At 50.0% G+C, this 13,357-nt stretch overlaps 1 protein-coding gene and 1 non-coding gene across 3 annotated transcripts; one reads left to right on the top strand and one right to left on the bottom strand.

Moving 5' to 3' along the window:
• Positions 1-3,845: 3,845 nt before the first annotated feature.
• On the top strand, positions 3,846-13,112 carry ZNF691 (zinc finger protein 691). 2 transcript variants are annotated; one of them, XM_055140647.1, is made up of 3 exons: positions 3,888-3,906; positions 9,422-9,523; positions 11,599-13,112. In XM_055140647.1, the coding sequence occupies exon 3, from the start codon at positions 11,608-11,610 to the stop codon at positions 12,460-12,462; it is 855 nt and encodes a 284-aa protein (XP_054996622.1). In that variant the 5' UTR covers positions 3,888-3,906; positions 9,422-9,523; positions 11,599-11,607; the 3' UTR covers positions 12,463-13,112. The 2 variants fall into 2 exon arrangements, with proteins under 2 accessions (XP_004614347.1, XP_054996622.1); XM_004614290.3 differs by lacking the exon at positions 9,422-9,523 and having other exon boundaries at positions 3,846-3,906.
• LOC129405432 (small nucleolar RNA SNORA26) lies at positions 7,578-7,704 on the bottom strand. Its single transcript, XR_008630577.1, has one exon. It is a non-coding gene; the product is annotated as a small nucleolar RNA SNORA26 (small nucleolar RNA).
• Positions 13,113-13,357: the final 245 nt, after the last annotated feature.

Here is a 13,357-nt window from a genome sequence, read left to right as displayed (position 1 = left end):
TTTTGTGTGTGAGGAGGCCCACACCTAGCAGTGCTCAGGGCTTTCTCCTGGCTCTTCACTCAGGGATCATTCCTGGGTTGCGAGGGATTGAACCCTGGTCAGCCTTGTGCAAGGCATTTGCTCTATCCACTGTATTATTGCTCTGGTCTGCCCCCACCTTCTTACTTCACCTCAAAAATGTCTCTTTCCAGCTCAGGTCTCCAAGTCACAAAGCCAGTTTTCTAAAAGGAAACATATTTTGGATCCCACACTCTTTGATCTGGACTATGGGAGGCAGGGAGAGGCAGAGGGCCAAAACATGTCACCCTTTTCTCTTATTGCTCGTTACAGCAAACATTTGCTGACATCCAGAGCAAATGTATACGTTTGAGAAATGAATGTACCTATTGATGACAACCAGAGGAAGGGAATTTATTTATTTTCTTTCTTTTTTTTTTTTTTTTTTTTTTGTGTGTGTGTGTGTGTGTGTGTGTGTGTCTTTTTGGGTCACACCCTGCAATGCTCAGGGGTTACTCCTGACTCTTCTCTCAAAAATTACTCCTGGCGGTACCATATGGGATACCAGGGATCTAACTCAGGTCAGCCATATACAAGGCAAATGCCCTACCCACTGTACTATCATTCCAGTCTCTCCTTTTATTTGTTTTTGTTTTTGTTTGGTTTGGTTTGGGGCCACACCTGGTGACACTCAGAGCTTACTCTTGGGTCTGCACTCAGGAATTATTCCTGGCAGGGCTTGGGGACCATATGAGATGCCGGGGATGGAACCCATGTTAGCCTCATGCAAGGCAAATACCCTATCTGTTGTACTATTGCTCTGGCATCTTATTTTCATTTACAAATTTTGTCTGGGGGCCACATAAGGTGGTACTCAGGGCTTACTCCTGGCTCTGTGCTCAGGGATCAGTCCTGCCAGAGCTTGGGGAACCATGTGTGGTGGTAGGTATTGAACCCCAGCTGACTAAGTGCTAGCAAGCTATACTGACTCTCCAGAGGCAGGAATTTAAAGTGGTCTCTGTAATCCTTAAAAATCTCAGGAATAGTCAGGTTGCTGGGGATTCTTGGGCTTTAAATCTGACCTTACAGAGACAAATGAGTAAATCTCTGCAGCTGGCCCTTTGAATCCTTTCTGAAATTCAGAGAATCCCTGTTTGTTTTGTTGTTGTTGTTGTTTTGTTGTTATTTTTTTAGTATTTTTGAGGTGCAGGACTCAAATCCAGGGCCTCACACTTGCAAGTGCTTTATTGCTGAATCCTATCCCTGGCCCAAGAATGACTGGTTTAATCACCAGTGTAGATGTTGTTTCCCCGTTGAGCTGTCTGTGTTGCAAACAGCCTGTTAGGTCAGAGGGTATTGATTTCCAATAGGAAGCTGGTAGACCAGAATGAGAAGCTAGAATAATGAACCTGGTTTTTGCTGTGCATTGCAAAAAGAAGCCAAGACTCTATCTAGTCACTCCCCACATCATGTCATCTGCCCTTTTTATGGACATTGGGGCTCAGTTTGGCAGAGCTTTCTCTAACACAGCTTTACCCAACAGAAACCAGATCTTTCCAGTTGTTGGACGTTCTCTCAGCCAGTGCTCTATATTAGTCAGCTCACCACTGTGAAGGCTGACATGCTTAAGACCCAAGATTGAGTCCGAGATAGGAAGAAAAGCAAATATTACAGTCAAGGTTACCAAGCAGGAAGGGTTCTCTCCTTTGATTTGGGGGCCACACCGGCAATACTCAGGGGTTACTCCTGGTTTTGTACTCAGAAAATACTCCTGGTGGTGGTCCGGAGATGTTAGAGATCAAACCTTTGTTGACCTTGTGCAAGGCAAGCGCCCTACAGCTATACTATCTTTCCAGACCCAGGATTTCTCTTTTTGGGGATCAGTTAGATTTTTTTTTTTCTTGAGCCCATCAGTTGATAGGAGGAACCCATCAGCATTGGGGTAGGCAAACTTCTTAGTTCATCAGAAGTTCACCTTAATTATGAACCAACTAAAATGTCAGTCTCAGCCAAAAGCATCCTTAAGAAATATATTTGTGTGGCGGGGGCCGGGGGAGTGCCCGCAGGGGGATTGAACCCCAAAGCCTCACACATGCAAGGCAAGTGCTATGCTGCTGCTGCTGAGCTGTATCCGTGACCCTCAAAATTTATTTCCATTTGTTTTAGGGCCACACCCAGGAATGCTCAAGGCTTACTCCTGGCTCAGTTCTCAAGGATCACTCACTCCTGGAGGGGTTGTGGGGACCATATATGGTGCTGGGGGTTGGTTGAACCACAGGTCGACTCTGTGCAAAGCTAATGCTCTGCCCCCATACCTCAAAATACTTGTCCGTGACCCTAAAACTATCTGATTCAGTTTCTGGGTACCCTTAGCCCAGTCAAGTTGACACCTAAAATTAATCATCACAGAGCTTGAGTGGAAATTCATTTGCTTTTGTACAGTTCTTAAATAAAAATTTGGTATCAGTTGTTTGGCATGTTGTTATTTTCATCGTGAATGAGGAGTTGTGGGCAAAGTCTTCGGGCTGCTAAGAGGAAAACACATTATAGGATTGGTTTCCAAACCACTGGAATCCAGGAAAGTTTTAACCACAGTTAAAAATAAAGTCACAGTTTTACTTCTGAGTCTGCCTTCTCAGCATTTTATTTATATCAGCTTATAAACTAATGGTATTTATGGAGTATTTATATTTCACTCATTCATATTAAATTTCAAACATCCTTTTCTTTAACACCCTGATCCTAAAACTAATTCATGTTGTTCACCAACTGCACCCAAGAGAATTTACCAGCAGGAAATAGAATTTACATTTGTGGAGGCAGAAGCTTTATTATGTTAATTCACTTAATCCTTACAACAATTCTTCCAGGGATTTTAGAAGGGAGGAAAATGGTGCTCCAAATCACGAGGTGGCAGAACTAGGATTATAAATCTGGTTTATCTAGCTGTGCTCTTCGCCCTGAAACACAGTGCAGAAACAACTAGAGTTTAGCCCACATAGTGGTTGGACTTAAAACACACACACACACACACAACCCAAACACACACACACACACACACATCCAACACACACACACCCAAAAGGAAAACGCCTCTAACCCTGGATATAATTCAGCGTTTTGTGTCTTAATTGCTGAAGGTCAGGCTAATGCCTGCAGAGGGGCGTTGGCAGATCCCGGGGTGTTTTCTTGGACTGGCAAACGTTTAGCTCCCCTGCCAAGCGCTGTGCGGTAGCTCGTGTTCCAGTTCGACACTCCTTTAACGCTAAATTGCCGACTGCAGGCTTGGGGGGGAAGTGTAGGGGTGTCAGGGCCACCAACTCGGGGTTCGGCGCGATAGCTCGATGGGCTGGGGCCCTCGCATGGGGAGGCTGGGGCTTGATTCCTGGCCCAGCTTGGTCCCCCAAGGAAGCGACCCCCGACCACAGAGCCGGAAGTAGCCCTCCGCCGGGTGTGGCCCCCCTTCCTCCGCCCCCACCCCGCAGCCCAGAGGGTCAGTAACTCGAAGCAGAAACTGAGCCCGTGACTCTTTGGAGCATGTGTAGGCTAGTTTTCTATCCCCTAACAATTTCCGGGCCCCGCTCGTTCGCTTCTTAACGTGTTAGAGGCCCAGCGACCTCCGAAGGGAAACGTTCTCCGGCGGACGATAGTAAAGTTTGCAAGTTTGGGGGCTTACGATTTTTTTCCTTAGGACTCCAACTCCCAGCAGGCCACGCCCGAGGACCAAGCGGATTGGCGCTCACGCCTGGGTTTCTTGTGTGGTGGCAGCTAGGACAACCAATAGGCAGGAAGGGCAATCTCCGCGCGCCAATCGCGGAGCGCCGGGGCGGATCCTGCCCGGGTTCCGGCTCCGGCTCCTCCCTCGGCCCTCCGAGGCGGCACTGTCTCTGACCGAGCGGCGGGAGCGAGGTGGGTGCGGGCCGAGCCCCGGGTCGCGTGGGGGGAAAGGCACTCACTGTCTCGCGGGGAACTTAGTGGGGCCCCGAAGCTCTCTCTCGGGGGCTGGAGGCTGTGGCCTGGCTCCCAGGCCGAGTGGGGAGCGGATGGGGCCCTGCGGTCCCTCCGCTCCGACCCGTGTCCCCCACCCCCCCACCCCGGCCCGCGCCTCGGGTCCCGACCCTGCGCTGCTTCTCTGCTTGGCCGGGGGGACTCCAGCCCTCCTGCTCCTCCTGCTCCTCCTGCTCTCCTGCTCTCCTGCCCCTCCCGGTCTCCCGTGCCTGCGCTCCCGGCCCCGAGCCCGCCGCCGCCGCGAACCCCGCTCCTGCGGGCTCTTGGTGCCGCCGACTCCGCCATTCGCGGCTCCTCGCCGGGTTCCGACCCGGGCGCCCGGGCCGGCTTATTATTATTACTATTATTATTATTTTTCCGCCGAGACCCTCCTCGTCCTCCGCCGCCGCCGGCCGGTCTTCTGGCCGCCTGGCACACTTCTCCGATCTTGGACGCCTCCCCCCAATCTCCCCCCTCCCCCTCTCCTCCCCCCCACCCCGGCCCCCCGCCGCTCCCCAACCCTTGACTCGTCCCCAAAGACGGGGAACTTTGGCCTCCAGACAACTTTCCAGCTGCGTCCCTCGGAGCCCCTGGCGTCGGCATCTGCTCCCTCTGGCCCGCGTTTTGGGGGGGGGTCACACCCTGCGGGGGCTGGGGGAGCCATGCGGTGCCGGTTACGAAAGCGCCATGCGTGCGCTCGGGCCCTTTGAGCCGCTTCCCGGCCGCCCCGCGCTTAGGCTTAGGCGCGTCCGCCCCGCGCGGCCGGGCAGCCCCGGCCCCCCCGCGCCCCGCGCCCCCCAGCCTGGGGGTGCAAGCCTGGGGGTCCCGGCTTTTGTGTGTTAGTGTGTATGTGAGTGTTTTTCTTTTTTTTTTTTTTTTTGGTGGAGGGGGTTTCTTTTGCGTGTTTTGTTTTTTTGTTTTTTTTTTGGCTGGGGTGTTCTTTTGTTTTGTTTGGGGTTTCTTTTTTTGATTGGTTTTGTTTTGTTTTTTTGGTTTTGGGCCACACCCGGCTGTGCTCAGGGCTTACTCCTGGCTCTGTGCTCAGGGGACCATATGCAGTGCAGGGGATCCAACTCCGGTCTGCTGCCAAGGCAGGCGCCTACCCAGGCTACTATCTCTCGGGACCGCGGTGCAGTCTCTAGGGACTGGCCCCCAGATCTTTGAAATGTGACTAAGGCGCCTTTGTGTTTTACTTGGAGCACTTTTTTTGGGGCGGGAGGGGGGGCGGGATTTGTTCTTCTGCAAGCCCTGCTTCGTTAGTGCACCTTGTACACAACGCTGCTTATGCCGATCTCTTCCAGGGAGATTAGCCTAGTTCGTCTGAACTATCACTGTTGCTCTTTCTGTCTTGCCTTGCTTAACCCTCCCCTTGTCCCCCTTTCCTTAACCTTTTTATTCCGCCTTCCAAAAAGTAGAATTTTGTTTAAAAACATTTGTTTGGATTGAATGGGCATAGGTCCCAGTTCTGCCACTCATTTGCTCCGTGTCACTGGGGGCAAATGGTGATTAATCCTGTTTCCTCCTCGCTAAAATAAGTGAAAGAAATGAGTGGGGTTTTTTTGTGTACAATGCTTGGCCAGGGCCTAGCACTTGATAAAGAACTTAAATATTTACTGGGAGGCTGGAGTCTGAGTGCGTACTTTGCATGCAGGAGGCCTGTGTCCAATTCCCAGCGCCATATGGTCCCCTGAGCACTGCCAGGTGTGGCCCAAAAACCACACGCAAAAATATTCATTGTTGGGTGTGGGAGATAGCTCAGAGCCCTTGGAACTCACGCTTCGCGTGCTGGGCTCAATCCCCAGCACCATGTGATCCCCTGAGTACCACTGGGTGTGGCCCCCAAACCAAATATGTAATGTTCACTACTATTATTGGTCACAGTATAATTTGCCAGGTGCTGTGTGGGTGCAAAAGTGAGTGAGGCATAGTTCCTGGCCCCTCCGAGTTCATCTTGTACTCTTGATGCACTTTGAGTGAGGATAGGAACCCTAATCATTTTGTGTAAACCATTTTTCTTTTATTTTGACCTGCGTACAGCCCTCTGTTGGGTCAGTTTGCTGGGTTATAGATTCTCAGAAAATCAGGATTGAAAGTCAGTAGAGGCCACTTTGTGTTTGCGGGTTGGGGGGGTGGTATTGGAATCTTAGGGGCAGTGAGTGTAGATGGGAAGTGGGTTCACGGGACCTTGTGCTGGAGAGACCTTGGTAAAGGGACCCAGACGGTGTTCGTGTGGAGTTAAGATAGGTCAAGGCAAATTACTGTGAATGGTACAAGAATCTGTGGGAGAATGAAGGAGAAAGTTCGACAGAATCTTGAGTTTGAAGAACAGGAAGGGAGAAAATACATTAAGTGAGCATGAAAAAGCTCTGAAGGCAGTCCTGGCCTTCATTTATTCAGTTCAGCAGATACTTAAGACCGACCTCTATGGAGGCTGTGTTCTAACCATGAGAGGTATTGCTATAAGGGAAGGGGGCAGGAAGAGGCGGGGCAGAGGGTCCACTCATAAGAATCGTCAGGAAATGGTGAAAACACGAACAAATTTTATCTGACGCTTTTTCTTAAAGAAATACTGTTAGGGCCTAGTGAGATAGTACAGTGGGTAGCGCACTTAGCTTGCATGCGGCCAACTTGGGTTTCCTCTCTGGCACCCTGTATAGGTTCCTGAGCCCCGCCAGGAGGAAATCCTGATCATTAAGTGTGGCATCAGAAAAAGAAATACTCTTTCTAACATATTAGAAGAGTCGCAGGAGTGGAGGGGGGATTCCAGCATTTCCTGGCCTGTGGTTTGCAAGGGTCTAAGGATGCAGGGATTGATTACCTAGGCCACCTCAGGGATATTGGAGGACCTCGTGGTGGCCGTGATCATCACATGGGTATTAGTTATGTGCAAGGCAGGGACTTGAATCCCTCCACCATCCTCTGCTCCTTTATTTAGTTGGGGGGGGGTGTGGTCAGTGCTGGGGATAGAGCTCGGGTCAGCTGCATGTAAGGTAGAGAGGCCTTAACCAGCAGTCCTATCTTCTCCGGCCCCTCCTCCCTTTGTTTTTGATCAGTGTTTACCAAAGTAGGTGGTACTACCCCTGATACGGGAAAGGTCCAGCGGGAGTGGCGGTAGTGACCTGGGTGCAGCTGAGGGTGCCTTATGGAGTGGAGTGCTAAACAGTATTTTTAAAAAGGGAACTGTGGGCCAAATAAGTCAGGAAAGCTCAGCTTTAAATAAAGTTTTATTGGAATGCAGCCACATTTATTTTTTATATATTTTTGCTTTTTGGGTCACACTCCTGGCTCATGCACTCAGGAATTACTCCTGGCAGTGTTCAAGGGACCATATGGGATGCTGGGAATCCAACCTGGGTCGACTGCCTGCAAGGCAAAGGCCCTACCCGCTGTGCTATCGCTCCAGCCCCTTATGTGTTCTTTATGGCTGTTAGGATACAATGAGAGAGTTGCGTGGTTGTAAAAGAGCCTATGGCCCCAATACTAATATTTGCTTAAAAGTTAGCTGGCCCTCTTTTAAAGAGGTGAGGGTTTGTCGTGTACATTTTAGATTATACACAGGTTTATTTTACTGTTTCTATATTTTTTTTTTCCCCGCCTGTGACTCCAGACAGGCTCTAAGGAGGAATTTTTTCAGTCTCCTCTCTGAATTTTATGGAGACTTACTTTACCCTTCTGTTTGGCTAGACAAAAGGTTTATACAGGTTTTTCTTAGGAAAGGATTTTTGGTGGGGAGGGTTGTTTTGTTTCTGGGCCACACCCAGTGGTTTTCAAGGCTCACTCCTGGCCGAGTGCCCAGGCATCAGTCCTTGTGCTCAGGACCGTATGTGGGCCCAGGATAGAACCTGGGTGGGTCATGTGCAAGACAAGTGCTCTACCTGCTGAACTAGCTCTCTGGCCCACAAAGGTTTTTTTTTCCCCTTTTCTGTCAAGATCACATAAGGAACCTTTTTTCATTCTTAGTACTTAATATCATTGATAGGCTCTTGGGAACATTATTATATTATTTGGGTGAGAATTGGGCTACGTTCATCTGTGCTTAGGCAGGGTGTCATGAGGTTCCTGAGATACTCTGCCAGGGTCATGCAAAGCACTTAGCCTTTGAGCTATCTCTGGCTCCTGGAAACTGACTTTAAACAAAACATGTGTAAGCAAAGCAGGTCCTTGAATAACATTGTTTTGTTCAGCAGTTGCCAGAATTGTTTACTCCTCATTGCCACTATGAAGAATCCAAAGGATGGTGTTTGAGAACTTGCTTATATTCTTCACAGGGCTGGCACGTTGTGTCTTCAACATTTGTTAGGAGGCTGGAGAGCTGGAGGGCCTGTGTGCAGGAGACGGGGAGGGATGGTCCCCCAGCACTGCTGGGTGTGGTCCCCTAACCAAACAACCATTGTTGCTGATTTTTCTTTTTGTGTGGTATTGGGTGTGGTCCTAAGGCCAAACCAAAACAAACAGTTGTTACTGTGTGTGTGTGTGTGTGTGGTGTGGGGGTGGAATCCAGTTCTCAGACATACAAGTCACACACTTTGCTGCTGAGCCATATCCCTTGCTCAAGTCTTCAGTAATTGTAGTAGCAGCTATCATTTGCTGAAAGACAGGCTACATTGAGTGTATGCAGGCATTTCTCTGCATAAAGCCCTATAGTATAGGCCTGATCTAGTAGATTGGATCTCATAAGAGTAGAGGCTTAAAGCTTCAAATGGTTAATTTCCAGACTTACAAAGTGTCACTGTTGGGATCCTAAATGTAGTCAAAGTCAATGCCCCTTCCATTCTATTCTGTTTTCCAAAAATTGAAATGATAGTTTTGGGGCAGGGGAGGAACACCCAGCAGTGCTCAAGGGATCTTCCTGGCTCTGTGTGCTAGTGATCCTGGTGGATGCAAGGCACCTTAGCCCTTGCACTACCTACCTACTAAATGTCATTTTTTAAAAATTTAATTCAATTTTTTAATGAATCATGGTGAGGTACAGCTACAGATTTGCAGACTTTCATGTTTACATTTCAGTCATACTATGTTTGAGTTCCCATCCCTCCAGCAGTGCCCATTCGCCACCAATAATTCCAGTATCCCACCCCACCCCCACCCCATCCTGCTTCTGTGGCAGGGCATTCCCTTTTGCTCTCTCCTAAATGTCATTTCTTCAAGGCCCACAATAGCACCATTCTCGTTAAAAGTACTTACACTGGGGCTGGAGCGATCGTACAGCAGATACGGCATTTGCCTTGTATGCTGCCAACCCTGGTTTGATCCCCGGCATCCTGGTCCCCCAGCACCACTAGGAGTAGTACCTGAGTGCAGAGCCAGGAGTAACCCCTGAGCATTGCTGGGTGTGACCCCAAAAAAGCAAAAACAACAAAAAAACCCACTTTGATTTCTATAAAGTTACAAGGCCACAGGAACTCAGATCTAAGTTTGCCTCTTTGCTGTTTTGAAGGTCACATCCAGCAGTGCTCAGTGCTAATTCCTGGCTTTGTGCTTAGGGATCGTTCCTGGTGGGCTTCAGAGAACAATACGGGTGCAAGGGGACTGAACCCAGGTGAGCTGCGTGTAAGACAAGTGTACTGTACTATCTCTGTATTCTAGACTATCTACTATCTCTCTGGCCCCTTACACTGTGTAAAAAGGCCTTGTGCTGGGTTTGGGGCAGGGGGTGTGTGTGTGCTTGTGTGCGTATGACCACAACTTTATGGTATTGTGTCTGGACGATGTGTGGGAGCTGTATTGTGTATGTGGTATATTTGGCTACATGTGACTTTGAGGTCTGTGGTTTGGAAATAGAGCTAAGTATTTGGTGTGGGAGTGTGGTGGGTGGTGTGTGGTATGAATGAACACAGAATGGTGGTATATGAAAATGATGGTGGACACTGACCAATCAGAACAAAGTTCAGGCCTTTTGATGGTTGAGGGGGGGCGCATACCTGGCAATACTCAGGGGTTACTCCTGGCTCTGCACTCAAGAATCACTCCTGGCAGTGCTCAGGGGACCATATGGGATGCCATGCAAGGCAAGAGCCTGCCCTACTCACTGTATTTTCACTCTGGCCTACCCAGTGTTAACATTTCATGGGTTTTAGACCACACTCTGGTGCTCAGGATTAATGTTCATTAGGTAGGGAAATGGATGGACACTATTTTGGGGTGATGATGGTCTTTTTTTTTAATTAGTTTTTGGGGTCACACCGGTGATGGCTCAGGTTACTCATGGCTCTGCACTCAGGAATTATTCCTTCAGGAATTATTCTTGGCAGTGATCAGGGACCATTTAGGATGCTGGGGATTCAGCCTGGGTTGGCTGCATGCAAGGCAAAAGCTTACCGGCTGGACTGTCACTCTGACCCTGGGTACTTTTTATTGGTTTTGTTTTGGAGCTGCACTCTGGCCGTTTGTAGTGCTCAGAAGACCATGTGGTTCCAAGGATTGAACCTCTAGCATGCAGTCATTCATTTAGCCCAATTGAGCCATTTCTCCAGCCCTCCGTGGATGCTTTTTTGTTTTGTTTCGAGCCACTCTGGCAGTGCTAAGGACTTATTCCTTGTCCTGCTCAGGGATCACTCCTAGTGGGGCTCAGGGAACCAAATGTGCTGGGGATTGAACCTGGGCCAACTGCATGTATGTATCATATTGGCCCCAGCATGGTGGCTTTATTTTATTTATTTTGTTTTTTGGATCACACCCAATGATGCCCAGGGGTTTCTCCTGATTCTGCACCCAGGAATTACTCATGGTGGTGCTTGGGGGAGACCATGCTGGGAATCAAACCAGGTTGGACACATGGAAAACAAATGCCCTACCCACTGTACTATTGCTCCGGCCCCAGCATGGAAGCTTTGTAAAGAAAATCTTTTGTTTGGTTTTGGGGCCACACATGGTGATACTTAGGGGCTGATCCTTGCCGGGGTCCAGAAAAATAGGGTTTCTTTTTTTTTTCCTTTTTGGGTCACACCCGGCACTGCACAGGGGTTACTCCTGGCTCTGCACTCAGGAATTACCCCTGACGGTGCTCAGGGGACCATATGGGATTGTGGGAATCGAATGTGGGTTGGCTGCGTGCAAGGCAAACGCCCTACCCGCTGTGCTATCGCTCCAGCCCCCAAAATAGGTATTTTTTAAGGAAGATGTTTTTTAGTTTTAGTTTTCTTGGGACAGACGTCGGTTCTCAGAGGCTTCTGATCATGCAGTACAGGGGACCAAACTCTACATTCAAAGCATGTGCCTCACTTCACTGTGCTCTTTCTTACCCTACTGAAAATACTTTTTCAGATTTAAAGAGTGGATCCATTCACTGTATTCAGAAGTACGAATTAATTCAGAAGTATGAACTTAACCCAGTGGTAGCTCTTTTGCTTGCCTGTGAATTATAGTCTAGACTCTTGTTCGGTTTGTTTTTTAAGTAGCACTTAGATTGCACAAGATTGGTGTCCTCTTTTTGCTTTGATGGGTGGCTTTAAATATCTGAAAATTTTTCACTTGCATTAGTAAAGGCAGTCTATACAAGTATTCCAGCAAATTGAGGTTATTTCTGCTGTATGTTGCTTTAGTCAGAGAACAAGGTTCCCTGCGGTCTGCCCTGACTCGGGGAATCAGGTGTTGGTCATTTGTGTTCATTCTCAGGGTTCAGAGATGGGCAGCGAGAAGGAGCAGAGTCCAGAACCCCAGCTGCCCGAGGAGCAGGGGGAGCTTTTGAGAGTGGACGACTCCGGAGGCCTTCAGATCCCAGATGAGGAGAAACCACATCAGCACCAGAGCCTGACAGAGTGGCCACAGGGAATCCATCCCCAAACGTTATGGCAGATCGTCCCTGCCCCAGCTGGAGAGCCAGGGGGCGCGGGTCCTATTGCTTACCCAAGACCTGTGGCCAAGCAGAGGTCTTTTATATGTGCCCAGTGCGGCAAAACCTTCAATAATCCCTCCAACCTGAGAACACACCAGCGGATCCACACTGGTGAGAAGCCTTACAAGTGCTCCGAGTGTGGGAAGAGCTTCTCGAGAAGCTCCAACCGCATCCGCCACGAGCGCATCCACCTGGAGGAGAAGATCTACCAGTGTCCCAAGTGCCAGGAGAGCTTCCGGCGGCGCTCGGATCTCACCACGCACCAGCAGGATCACATGGGCCAGCGGCCCTATCGCTGTGACATCTGTGGCAAGAGCTTTGGCCAGAGCTCCGCGCTGGCCGTGCATCACCGGACCCACCTGGAGCCTGCGCCCTACATCTGCTGCGAGTGCGGGAAGAGCTTCAGCAACAGCTCCAGCTTTGGCGTGCACCACCGCACCCACACCGGCGAGAGGCCTTACGAGTGCACCGAGTGTGGGCGGACTTTCAGCGACATCTCCAACTTCGGAGCCCACCAGAGGACCCACAGAGGGGAGAAGCCCTATCTGTGCTTGGTGTGCGGGAAGTACTTCTCCCGCAGCTCCAATCTCATTCGCCACCAGAAAACCCACATGGGCGAACAGGCCGATAAGGACTACTACTGAGGGGGCGGCCCCGGCGGAGGGGAGACCCGCGGCCTGGTGGTGGAAGATCTTCAGCAGCCAGTCCTGCTCCCCTCAAATGCTCCTGTTTTGGAAATGGTTTCCCAGCGCCTGTGAAGCCAGCATCTCTAGGCAGTCCTGAGAAAGGACTTGAGTAAAAAATGCTTTTTTTTTTCCTTTTTTCTCTATTTTTGTTTTTTCCTATTCCAGGCTGATTTCCCTAAAAAATCAGAGGGTGTGTTCTTAGCTTTATCTCCTTGGGATGGAAGTAGAAGTAGGGTAGTACATGCACACATCATTAGGGCACCGTTCCCTGGCCCTCGAGGACATACTTGCGTGATGGGCATCACCGTCTGCGGCCCTCCCCGTGGTGTATGGACTGCTCAGGGCACGGTGCCGCGGCCTGCTTGCTCCTGCCTTCTGTGCCCCAGCTTCGCTTCGCATCCCCGACTGGGCGGAGCCGCCTGTGGTGGAGGGACCTTGTGGCCAGGAGAAGAGGTCTGAGGTCCAGCCTTAGAATGGAAGAAGCCCTCAGGGAGCCGGGATCCAGGGACCTCACTCTTCCCCTCGTCTGATTGTTACCCCCACCCCACTTCACATGTTCTTACCCTGAGTGATTAGCAGTAAAACCCTTAAAAGAAAGCCTGTGTACTTTCTTGGCGGACGACAAAGAAATGGGTGGGGTGACCCTAAGGCAGCCCGCAGTGGGTGGGTGGCTGCTCTGAAATGCAGGTGGAGGCAGTTGAGCCTCTGGATCCTTTAAGGAGGAAGGGAAAGTTGCATTCCCAGGGACTACGGTCACCTCTCCGTTAGCGCAGCTCCCCTTTCATAAGATGAATGGGCAAGGCCCACTAGTTGGGGGAAATGGGGTCGCTTGCGGAGAGGCACATGGAAGGTG

This window comes from Sorex araneus, chromosome 5 (assembly GCF_027595985.1).
Source record: "Sorex araneus isolate mSorAra2 chromosome 5, mSorAra2.pri, whole genome shotgun sequence".
NCBI classification, from domain to species: domain Eukaryota; kingdom Metazoa; phylum Chordata; class Mammalia; order Eulipotyphla; family Soricidae; genus Sorex; species Sorex araneus.
This window is presented reverse-complemented; position numbering and strand designations above follow the sequence as displayed.